At 35.2% G+C, this 12,455-nt stretch overlaps 1 protein-coding gene across 12 annotated transcripts in view; it reads left to right on the top strand.

Moving 5' to 3' along the window:
- Nucleotides 1-12,455, top strand: part of YAP1 (Yes1 associated transcriptional regulator) — a 112,669-nt gene that overhangs the window by 86,260 nt on the left and 13,954 nt on the right. For 3 of the 12 annotated variants that reach the window (XM_070490383.1, XM_070490377.1, XM_070490376.1), the window contains 2 exons: nt 4,335-4,516; nt 6,932-6,979. In XM_070490383.1, coding sequence (XP_070346484.1) covers nt 4,335-4,516; nt 6,932-6,979 — 230 coding nt within the window. Of the gene's footprint in view, nt 1-4,334; nt 4,529-6,931; nt 6,980-12,455 lie in introns of all 12 variants that reach the window. The other 9 variants (XM_070490382.1, XM_070490375.1, XM_070490374.1 and 6 more) reach the window with 3 other exon arrangements.

Here is a 12,455-nt window from a genome sequence, read left to right as displayed (position 1 = left end):
AGCAAGGGCAAGGCTAGAGGCCTGCTGAGTTTTGGGGCTGTTCAGCTCCTGAGGATATCAAGAGCTCAAAGTGTTAAGAACACAAACAGGCTTAACAGGGAAGGCCGGGCACACAGCCGGCTGGCCCTGGCTCTGCTACCTACAAAAGCAAGGACTGACCACACGTCAGGTCACAAATTTCAAGAATCTATGCAGACCACGTTCTTTTGACCACAATACAATTATATTAGAACCCAATAATAAAAAGTTAGCTTTATGGGCCAGCCCGGTGGCACAGTGGTTAAGTGCGCGCGTTCAACCACCAGTTCAGATCCCGGCTGCGGACATGGCACCACTTGACAAGCCATGCTGTGGTAGGCGTCCCACATAAAAGTAGAGGAAGATGGACACAGATGTTAGCTCAGGGCTGATCTTCCTCAAAAAAAAAAAAAAAAAGCTTTAAAAAAATATGCTTTGCCTACCAGCTATTAAAACATATTATAAAAGTTGTAATTAAAACTGTGGTACGTAGTATAAGAGTACTTAATGAACGGAATAGAAAATCCAGAAAGAAAATAACAAAATATGGAAATTTAGTCTATGATAAAGGTGATTTGGGGAAGGATACACTCTACATGAGCAGTGTTGAGACTAATGGATAGTCATGAAGAAAGATAAAATAGATCATGCCATATACCAGGATAAATTCCAAATGGATTAGATTGAATTGCCAAATAAATATATGAAGTAGAACCATATAGTCATTGCATTAAAAAATTGATGAGTTCCTCTGTCAACTGTGAGTAGGGAACATATAGCTCAAATTTCAAAAAAGATTGATAAATTTGACTTAAAAAATAAACTAGGGGCCGGCCCGGTGGCGCAGTGGGTAAGTTCGCACGTTCCGCTTCTCCACTGCCTGGGGTTCACTGATTCGGATTCCTGGTGCAGACATGGCACTGCTTGGCATGCCATGCTGTGGTAGGCGTCCCACATATAAAGTGGAGGAAGATGGGCACAGGTGTTAGCTTAGGGCCAGGCTTCCTCAGCAAAAAGAGGACTGGCAGTAGTTAGCTCAGGGCTAATCTTCCTCAAAAAGAAATAAAATAAAGATAAACTAAAAAGACAGATGGTAAACTGAAGGAAATTATTTGTAACATTTGACAAAAGTTTCCTATCCTTAGTATATAAAAATTGTCTAAAATAGAGAAAGACCAATAATGCTATAGGCAACTATAGGAACACGGTTGACATAAAAAAAATGCAAATGGCCCTTTAAAATATGGAAATTGATCAAACTCTTTTAATAAGGCAAAACAAATAACATCCACTGAGAAATGATTCCTTATCTTTCAGATTGGCACAAATCCCAAAGTTTCACAAGGCTGTGAGGGGAAAAAAAGAACTTTCCTACCTTACTAGTAGAGATACAACAAAGTACAATCCCTGTGTATGTAGGGAGGTCGGGAGATTTAGCAATGTTACCTATGTCTTTAACTGTTAATTTAGCAGTCTCTCCTGTCTAGGACTCTACCCCAAAGATACAGTAACAGAAATACAAAATAATGTATTTGTGAGCTTATTCTGTACAGCACTCTTTAGTACTGGTGAAAACCCAATAGGAAACTGGTTGAATAGAATGCTAATTAGCAAAAACACCCTAAAAAGAAAATGGAGAAAAATTTCTATATACTGCTTTGATGTGATCTCAAGGATATGTTGTTAAGTACAAAAAAAGTCACAGTGGAGTAAAGTATGCTACCTATTTTTAAGAAGTCTCTGTTTGCTTAAATTTTTTAAAATAGAATAAACAAAAAACTGGTCTGGTAACAGTTACCTGTTACCTATTGGGGCTGGGGTGATGGTGGGAGGGAAGTAAAACAATTCTCTAAAATTCAAAATCAGAATGTCACAAATGAATCTGTGTATTGAGTTGGTGGCCAAATTACACACAAATTATTTCAGGTGACTTAACCACAGTGATTTGACTATGTACATCTAATGAAATATCTTAAGGACAAAAAATGACATAGAATTTACAAACTTTTTAATAATCATTTTGTTGATTATAACTTTAGTAATGTTCTTTTGAAACAATGCCTATGTATAGAAGGATAATACAATTAATGTTATTAGAACCAAGTTTTTCAGCATAAAAGAGAAAATAGCTATGGGATCAGAGAATCGAAGTAAAAACTCTGAATGATACATATTGAAATTATTTATGGGTGAAATGCTGTAGTGTTTGCTTGAAAATAATTGAGGAAAAAGTGAGTGAGGATAAAGGTAAAACAAAATTGGCTGTGGTTTGATCACTGGGAAGCTGGGTGATGAGTATGTGAGGATTCATAGTCTGTATTATTTTTTCTACTTCTCTATGTGTTTATGGAAATTATTTAAAAATTTTAAGACATATGTTTAGAAGCTTAAAAATGTGCTCCTAAATAACTCATGAGCTAAATGGAAATCACAATAGAAATTAGAAATATTTGGGATAGAACAATCATGAAGTATACTAATTCAAAATTTATGACGTACAGGAAAAGCAGTACTTAAAAGTAAATTTACTGACTTAAATGCTCCAAGAAAAGATTTAAACTAAATAAATTCAACTTAATTTAGAAAAGGCAATACAGAAAAACTGGAGGGAAAAAGTTGGAACAAAAAAATAGAAATAAGTTGATAATGCCATCACCTTATATTAAGAGTAGCTCTTGCAGGTTGAATTGAACTAAGGCATTCAGAGAGAGGTTGGTCTGTAATTTTCTCTTTTTCTAATATTTTTGGTTCTGTGTCGATGTTACGCTCACGGAAGAGCTGGTCAGTCTAACGGGAAATTGGTAAGATTTCTATATTGCCATATCTAAAATAGTTAAATTTCTGCCTGAGCGAATACTCACTTAGAAATGTTTCACTGTTACTTCAGCACAAACTTTGTGCCGGATGCTGTGAGGGCATCTGAGGATATATACATAATTAGAATACTGTCCCACTCCCATGCTCCTAGAGTCTAGAAGATACAAATTTGTAAATATAAAATTATAATTGGGTGAGAAATGTCAGTAGACAAAATGGGAAAGAACCTCGAGGCAGTGCCCTGAGGGAAGACGATTCTTAATGTACATGATGGACTCTAGGAAGAGGCTGGGGAGGTTTGCTCAAGTAGTCTCCAAGAAGAGTTGGCATTTACCAAGCGGCCTCTGTGGTACAACCGAGGGAAATCACCACAGGGAGTTCCCTATGTGGCTGGGAGGCCAATAAGTCACAAGAGCTTTCAGTGTATGTTATTTCAGATTTTGATAGTGAAGTTCATGAGAGAGATTGGTCTGTAATTTTCCTTTCTTTTAATGTCCTTGAAGGTATCAGGCTATGCTGGCCTCATAGAAGTGTTGTGAAGTATTCCTTCTTTGCTGTTCTCTGGAAGAGGGTGTATAAGCTTGGTATTATTTCTTCCTTGAATGTTATGAAGCCATTTGGGCCTAAGGTTTTCTGTGGTCAGTGCGTTTTAAACATTTTAGTAGAAACAGTGACCCGAAATTTCACCTTAAAAAGTTGAATATGTGTCTGAAAAGGTGATATATCATTCTTATTAACATTTTCGCATCATAAAACTTCCATTTGCTCACTGAGGTTACCACAGTCCACAGTTTGATCAATGTTGCATTATTGACAGAAATTCAGTAGTGTAAGAATCTAGTCCGTTTCTAGTTGTCAAAAGGTATGCTATAGGGTCACCTGAAAAAATGACTACCTGAGCTGTATGGGGGCACAGCAGTGTTGAATGAGACAAATCTCTGCCATCCATATACTTGTAAATCAGCATGCATCAGATCATTTTAATCTACTTAAGTATGTATTTATATTTTGTAATAGGCAATGCAGTTATATCACTCAAATTTCAAAAGGTACAAAAAAATGTCTCTTCAACTCAGTCCTGTAGTCACCAGTTTCCAAGCTCCAGAGCCAAAAGATGTTAGTTACTTCTTGGCTGTCTTTCAATTCATATTCTCTGGATATGCATGCAATATATATTTCACTCTTCTTCATTTTTTTTTTTTGACACTTTCTGTTCTGCACTTTGCTTTTAACTTAGTATGTCTTAGACTGTTCCATGGCATTGCATAGTCGAGCCACCTCTTGTTTCTTTTCTCTTATGGCTGCTTGTCATCTTGTAATGACGAATATGACAAAACGATAATAAATTAATGTAATCATTGTACTATTGATGGATTTTTAGGTTATTTCCAGTCTTACTACAGAAAAGGCTATGTTGAATATCCCCAATTGCTTTTGAATAACTAAATCATCCTTTTCCTTTGCTAGTTTTTTAGGACAGATCTTTTATTTCATTTCAGCCATGAATCAGAGAATCAGTCAAAGTGCTCCAGTGAAACAGCCACCACCCCTGGCTCCCCAGAGCCCACAGGGAGGAGTCATGGGTAGTGGCAACTCCAACCAGCAGCAACAGATGCGGCTGCAGCAACTACAAATGGAGAAAGAGAGACTGCGACTGAAGCAGCAAGAACTGCTTCGGCAGGTGAGGCCACAGGTTAGAAACCAGCCTTCCACTTTTTTGGGTTTGTTTTCCTACCTAAAGTTGGGCATATTTCATTTTAGTATTTATTAGTTACATAGGAATGTTGTTTCTTTAAAAGTAGAGTGACACAAAAATATTCTATCCAGCTCTGTCCTTGTCTTAGTTTCTTGACTGACCTTTGATCACGTGGACTGTAACTTGTAAACCCATATCACAAAGAGCTGTTTTGGCCATGGTCATTGCAGTCAAGTGGAAACTGAAGGAAGCAAGGGTGCTTTCTGAAATCTACATGGAATTGTGGATTACTGTATTGCTGAGGATTTCACTAAGGGGGAAACTCTAAGACGTTACGTGGGGAAAAACATCTTTTACTTTAAATGAGTTATTTGGGGGAACACACCAATATGATATTTCTCAAATGACAAATAAGTTTCAGTATTGCTAAATCTAAGATGTTGTATTTAAAATGTAATACAAATTATGCTAAGGTTACAAGATCTCAGAGTGCCTTAAAATTACCTGCTTATGGATATGTTTTCATGTTGGGAAGGGTAGGACCTAACATCAGCGAGCTTGAAACCCTTTATGACCATTTTCATCAATTTTCTTTCAGAAAGTCCTATTCGTCTTTATGTTCCATAAGAATAGATAATCCCTTGTCTCAAAATCAATTTTTACTTTATCTTGTTTCAGAATGGTAAAGTCTAAGTTAAGATTTTGGGAATATGATCTTATCAAAGCAGTATATTTTTAAATTCTTACATAAATTTTTTGAATAGATAATAAAAACATGGTGTGATTCTGAAAGTGTACAAAAGGTGAAAGTACAGTGAAAATAAAATCTCCTTTTCCATTTCCCTGGTTCTCTTCTCTGGATGTAAATAACTCAGTTTCTTGTAATTTTTTTTTTTCAGAGACCTTCTGTCTGTTTACAAACATGAAATACATGTATCTGTACTATTTTTTTCCCCACATAAATCATAGCATACTAAGGGTAGACATTAAAAAATCATTATACTCTACATTTCTGTTACCAGGATGTAAGCATTTGAACAAGGTACTTTTTTTTTTTTAATGAGGACTACATTTTAAAAGTGTCACTTGAGTGTTGATGGAAATACATGAACTTGATAGGATCACTGAACTCTGATTGGGGATTTGAAGAACTGGTACCTGAGGAATTAAACTAAGCCATGGAATTCTAGACAGACTCACCTTTAAACTGTTTGTGCTGTCAGTAATCTATCAGAGTGATTCTAATGTGGTTGGTACCAGAAGTGAGCCCTGATAGGAGTAAGAGAATTTGTGCCAGCATATGATGTCAGGAAGTGGTTTTGAAACAACTATTTCTTCATCTGCCATTAAGAAGGTGGAGAGAAGGAACATCTTAACAGAGTTTACTGTATCTCTAACTGACTTTCTAACAAATTACTATAAAGGAAAGATATTTTTCATTTAAATTGCGTAGTATCAGAACAAGGTAGCACCATCAAGAATATAATTATGTAGCTATTAGAAGAAATAAAGCAATTTAAGAGAATGTTTTCCACAGCCTGTTTTCATTGCTTGCTTTTCATTTTGTTGTTGCTGAATGCTAGATGGTCTAAGTAAATACAAGTCTCAATTTCACATACGCATTGAAGACTATCAAAACCAAGAAACCTTATTAAAAGTTATTTAATTACTAATGTCAAAGTCTTGCTATTTGTAAGATAATTTTTAAAGTCTAGAAATGGGCCATTCGTCATTTTGTTGTATGCTATAGATCAGCCTGGTTTTATTTTTGGTGGGCAAAATGCTGCTACTTATAAAACTCTTCCTTCCAAAGAATTGTTCTAAATCTTATTCTCGCTCTTACTCTGGGTGATGGGTCCTGGACAGAATAGCTTCACTTCCTTTAAAGGTAATTCTTACTTTGTTTCTTCTTTACCTACTCTGTTGTCTTTTCTTATGTTGAAGTGACAGACCTGCCCTATTCTTATATGAATAGTCTATTTTTTAGGATTTATTTATTTTTTAGTAATCAGTATAAATTCAGTGTATCTTAAGTCTTTTGGCTTCCTGTGAACTTCCATTGATAGTTTCTCTTATCACTGAAACATCAAATTATACTTTTCTTGCTTCATCTAATTCTCAGAAGCAAAGAACCTACCTGGCCAGTATGAAATTTTATTTGAGTCCTGACACCTAACATCTTGCTGTCCTATCCTCAATGCTGTTCAACACTTCTGAGGTTTCAGTTTGTTATGTGGTGACTCCATTGGCTCCTGTCTTCCTCAGTCTGCTTCTGCTTCTTGGGCTAGCTTGGGAATTCTGTGCTATGGTGATATGTCTGGATACAATTTGTAAGTCAGCCTACACAGCCAAACTATGTGGCTCCAAGTAATTTTTATCCATCTTATTTTTTACTCTTAGGCAATGCGGAATATCAATCCCAGCACAGCAAATTCTCCAAAATGTCAGGTAGGCTCTTGTCTGATATTTTAGCATTGAAAAAAAAAAAAAGATAACTAAATTAGGAAAGAGAGAAACCTGTGCTCCAGGGGTCTGTCCTCACTGAAGATTAGCCCAGAGTGTAACTTTGAGCCATCTTTCCGCCAAGACACTTCAGTTAACATTGCTGTTCCCAGAAAGTCTACACTATCTGCTTCCTGCCTGCTCCTCCCAGAGAGCTTCTAGTATTCATTTTGATTTCATGGAGGTCTTTTTTTATTCCACATTTGAGATGTATTATGTCTCAATAGTACATCCTGTCAGCCTTGAGGTGTGCCTTTTATTTGCTTAGCTTAAAATAATATTTATAATGATTTATAGGAATTAATAATTTGAAAAGTAACAAAGGTAGTGCAGATTATTTACTTGGGTAGGCTACTTTAGGAAATCTTATTGAGTCATAATGATACTATTAGGAAAAATTCTTTCTAGTGGACATTCCAAAGGAGAATATCAAAATTATCAGAAGAGAGAAGGATCTGCCTGGGTGGTGTTTTGGGTTTCTTTCTTGGCTTTTATCAACGTTTCTCCCTGATGAACCCAAGGGAGCAGTGGTTGTGAAGGCATCTTTTTTAGATGGAAAGATTGTGGCCATTTTTCCTTCTAACACAGGCACTTATCTGACTTGTGGGAAGAATCTTATTTTTGAAGCCAAAGAGATTCTCTTTGTTCAGGGTTCACAAGATTTGAAAGAATTAGGAGCTAGGGGATCATTGTACTTTTCTCACGTAGTCAGAAGCAACAATGAAACACCTCATATTCTACATAGCTCTTCTGCACTAGGCTAAGTAAGTGCATTGTGCTAGAATCAGCTGTAGAAGTGAGAGTTGGCAAAACTCCCCTCATTTTGGATATTGTTAACTTGTCCACTGGAGCACCATGCTGATCAAATCAGATAATAGTCCTCATTGAGACCAGTTAACTTTGTGAAAGGAAAAACTATTCTTTATCAATCTTATAAATGCCTCCATTAGTCAAGAGACCAGATAAGGGAATAACTCATGAAAGTCTTCTTTGCTAAAGAAGAGCAAGATATTATTGCAGTGAGGCCCACTAATACCACATTTGACTGGGAAGAGCACAGTAGCATTGGATCTTTATAAAGTGAACACATTTTTTCCTTGCTTTTGGAAGGCTTTTATTCGTGATAAATGAAGTGGTAACTAATATAGGAGCAGAAATTAACTCAAACAAGGTTTGGATTCAAGCAAAAAGTCCTTCATGCCAAAAGTCTTTTGAAATTGTTTCTTCTTTTTCTACTGAGATCTTAAATCTGATAAATAAATGCTTCTAGGTCTTTATTTCATACTTGAGTGTAGGTGTAAATCGTTGCTGTTATTAAAATTATCGTTAGGAGTTCTTAGGTACTTTTTTTTAGCAGTTAAACTTTAGAAAGGTGAGGCTTATAAGTAATAAAAATTCTGTTAAATTTATATGCTATTAAAATTGCAGAGTTGATTCCTTAGATTTGTTTAAGCCAGAGAAAAAGACCTGAACGACAGGTTTTTTAAAATCAATTTTGTATATGCTAGAGAATAAGATATTGATTTGTTATATAAAGTTATAGTCGTCAATGTATTTATCTGGCACAACTGTGAAAATGTCAATAAATATAAGAATTTCCAATATAGGGTTAAATTTGGAGTATCTCAAATACATGGAACCTGGTGGTATTTGTATGAAGCAAGCATTTCTGTTTTTGTCCTCCTACATATTTTCTAAATGACCCGAAGGTAGATGTCAGGAAAGATTTCACAAAGGAGGGTCATATCTTTTTTTTTTTTTCAAGATTTTATTTTTTTCCTTTTTCTCCCCAAAGCCCCCCAGTACATAGTTGTATATTCTTCGTTGTGGGTCCTTCTAGTTGTGGCATGGGGGACGCTGCCTCAACATGGCTTGATGAGGAGTGCCATGTCTGTGCCCAGGATTCGAACCAATGAAACACTGGGCCGTCTGTAGCAGAGCACGCAAACTTAACCACTCAGCCACGGGGCTAGCCCCGGAGGATCATATCTTAAGTGAAGATGGCTTTAAATATGGTTACCAGGATAATCAATAAAGCCAGAAAGAGCTTTCTAGTCTCAAAGAACAGAATGTATAAAGGAATAACGGAGAAAAAGGGACAGATCCATTCAATATTTGAGTGCCAGGCACTGTTATTCAAACTTTGGTTTTTTTGTTTTGTTTGTTTTTTTTACTTTTCTAATAGAAATTAGTACAGGTGAGTTAATAAGCAACGTGAAATCATTGTCACTATTTGATAATTATATACATCGTATACTGTGGGATGTGGGAAGGTACCAAGCTTCAAAATGCTTACAAATTACTTGTTTCAAAAGCTGTCTTTAAGTACTTCCAAATAGGATTAACTAAACATGTCTGTATTGTAGGATTCTCTGGCCGTGGAAAGTAATGTTAGTATGGGTGAGATTAATGCAAAATTCTGAAAAATTAAGCAACTTTAACGGCGATAGTATATCTTCTTAGTTAAAGATGGAAATTATCACTGTAATTTGTTAGGGTTTGTTTGCAGAATTTTGGAAAAACTTGTCCTCATAGAGCTTTAAATTTTTTATTTCATTTTGATTATTCACTATTTTTATGTTTCAAAAGCAGCTTCTATTCTCAGAAAAAACTTTTTGAAACTGTAATCATCTTTGCTCTATGAGATTGAGCATGTAATGCTCAATTTTCTAGTTAGATCTCTTTCTAATACATCAATTGCTCCTTTGTAAATTGGAGACCTTTTGAGAGTGGTTAGGAATGCATCCCAGCTTCTGTTTCAAAATCTTTTGAAACACTTGGAGGAAAGATAGTACCACATGAGTGTGAATATTTTTACCTTCTCTTGTGCTTAAGAATGTGGTTCTTATTACGTATGGTTCACTAATACCTATGAGATCAAATCTAAACTCTGCAGCCTGGCTCATGGTCTGTGGTCAGTAGCCTTCTCTCTCACCAATTCTGATCAAGCCAGTTACTCTTCCTTCAGCCGAGTGCACTCTTCTGTCTTATTGCCATGGTTCTGCTCATGAGCTTTTCCCTTTAGTGAATACCTGGCTTTCCCCCTTCCTTCTTACTGATTAAGATTCTCCATTTCTTCTAAGGGCTATGTCAAAGCTCATCCTCAAGTGGCCTCATCAGAATTCTTGAAACTACCCAGAAAATAGAAACAAGACTGCTGTATATAGATATCTTAACTTTATTTCTGAGCAGATAATTGCTTTAATCTTCTTAGAAATTATAGCTATAAATATTTTGCAACTAATGAATATTGAGTAGTTGTCATTCCTTATGGGTAGTAATAAATATGCAACAGGTCAGTTGCTGGTTTAGTGAGTGATAAAATCCACAGTATTAATCTTGAGGATACTGTACTACATCATTAGCTCACAATGATGAAAAGGTTCTGATGTCCATAGTTTTAGTCAGATAGACCAAAATAATATCACTGTTCAGAGCCATGTGAAAACAATTGCCATCAATCTTTTTTTGCTTTTTTCTGAATTTAATAAAAGCAAAGAATTTGGCTTTTTTTCCTCCAAACTGTCTTTCCTGATAACAGACACTAGAAAAGCTGTTTCAGAATCCAGTTAATACTTTGTCCAAGATTGTCTCTCTTCTTTTTGAGCCCTAATATTGGATAAGCCACAGATTCATTTAGGTGTTTTCCCATGAATATTCTATTCTTAATTAATGGCACAAACAGCAAAAAACAAAAAGCATTCTAAGTATTGGCTAAATGTTTTAATAACTTGAGACATAATGAAATATTCTGAGTATTTAAAGATGTGTAGAGAAATGAGGTATGGCAAGACCTATCTTGAACAGTTGGAAGAAATGGCTTTTTTCCCCCTATTTTTAGAATTGTTGACATAAACTGCTATTACTAAGACAAACTGTTTATAAGATGTATATTTTTAGAGTTATTCTCCATTTCTAAATTTGGATTTCTAGTTCACTAAACCAGCCTTCCTTAAATAAATTGATTACAGGGCAGGATGAGAGACCTTCGCTTGTGTGCCATATATTATTTAAAATGGATATACTCTTACATAGCTTAGTATTTGCTAAAGACAAAATTGCTTTCAGAAAGTAAAATTGACATTGTATTTTATAGAATATTCTATAAATGGAATCGTAACTTTCATCTGGTATGATTATTTTGAGATTCATTCATATTGTATCTATAGTTCATTCCTTTTTATTGCTAATGAGTATTCCATTGTAGGGATGTACTACCATTGCTTAGTCGCCTCTTGATAGACACTTGTTTCTAAATTTTGACTTTGTGGAGATATATGCTTTCATTTCTCTTGGATACCCTAAGAATTTAATAACCTAGAAATGCTATAAATGTTTCCAGACTGCTGACTACAACAGAGTTCCCTTTCTCCATATTTTTTTAAATGATGTGCCAAAGCATTGATTGTATATGGGGCCAGAAAACTTTTAACTACCAGATACATATTATCTTAAAGTGTCTTTTACCCTATGAGAGATGATATGGCTATAAACGAGAGGGGGCAAATATAAAAAGAGCCAATAGCTTATATCTGGGTCCTAAGTCCATAAAAGTCCACTCTGTAAAGCAGGCAAATTCGTGTTTTCCTTTATAAACCATCCTGGAAAGTTTCCTCCAGACCAAGCTGGGACCATCAGTTTTACTTATAGTGCAGATAGCTGTGACTCCAAATGTGTCCCAGATTAGCTAAGATTTACAAGCTCAATGGGAAAAGCCACCACATTTTTATATTATTACAGAAGAATATGAGCTAAAAATACTTGCTTCATTTAGGAAAAGTCAAATACTCCAAAAGAACTTTTTGACCTTTGAAATACAGAAGCATGATTAAATTTTGGCTGAATTTTCTATAACTTGCTTACTTCTCCATTTTGGAAAGTCTGTCAAACTATTCTAACTACCTTTGGGAAAAGAGAAGCTTAACGAACTTGTATTTTTAGCTCATAATTCTAACTTTAGGCATTTGTTCAGGATAAAAAACTCCTTAGAGATAGACGTAACTTTCAACACAAAATGTTTCAACTGAAACATTGGACTGTTTTTGTAGACAGTCCAATTATGTCCCAAGGCTTATTTTTAAAACAGCTATGCTAGATTTACCCAATTACAAAATAATGTTCATATTCATCCAAAATGTGTTTTGATAAAATTACTTTATTGCAATAGAATAGGCTTATTCTACATGGATATACAGGCTTATTTTGAAGTGCAGTATAATGGAGAGTTTATATGGAATATATTTTTTATTTAAAAATTCAGATTATGTAACTTCATTTCATACTTATCCATATTAAAATTATTTTTCTCTAACTACCAAAAGGTCTGTACAGCTCTGAAACAAGTTTTCAATATTTTACTTCTAAAATTCTTAATTTCACACAGTGTGTTGACTTTCACACTTACAATTCTTGACCAAGAATA

This window comes from Equus asinus, chromosome 20 (genome assembly GCF_041296235.1).
Source record: "Equus asinus isolate D_3611 breed Donkey chromosome 20, EquAss-T2T_v2, whole genome shotgun sequence".
NCBI lineage: Eukaryota > Metazoa > Chordata > Mammalia > Perissodactyla > Equidae > Equus > Equus asinus.
The sequence above is the reverse complement of the archived record's forward strand: the minus strand, read 5'-3'. Positions and strand labels throughout refer to the sequence as shown.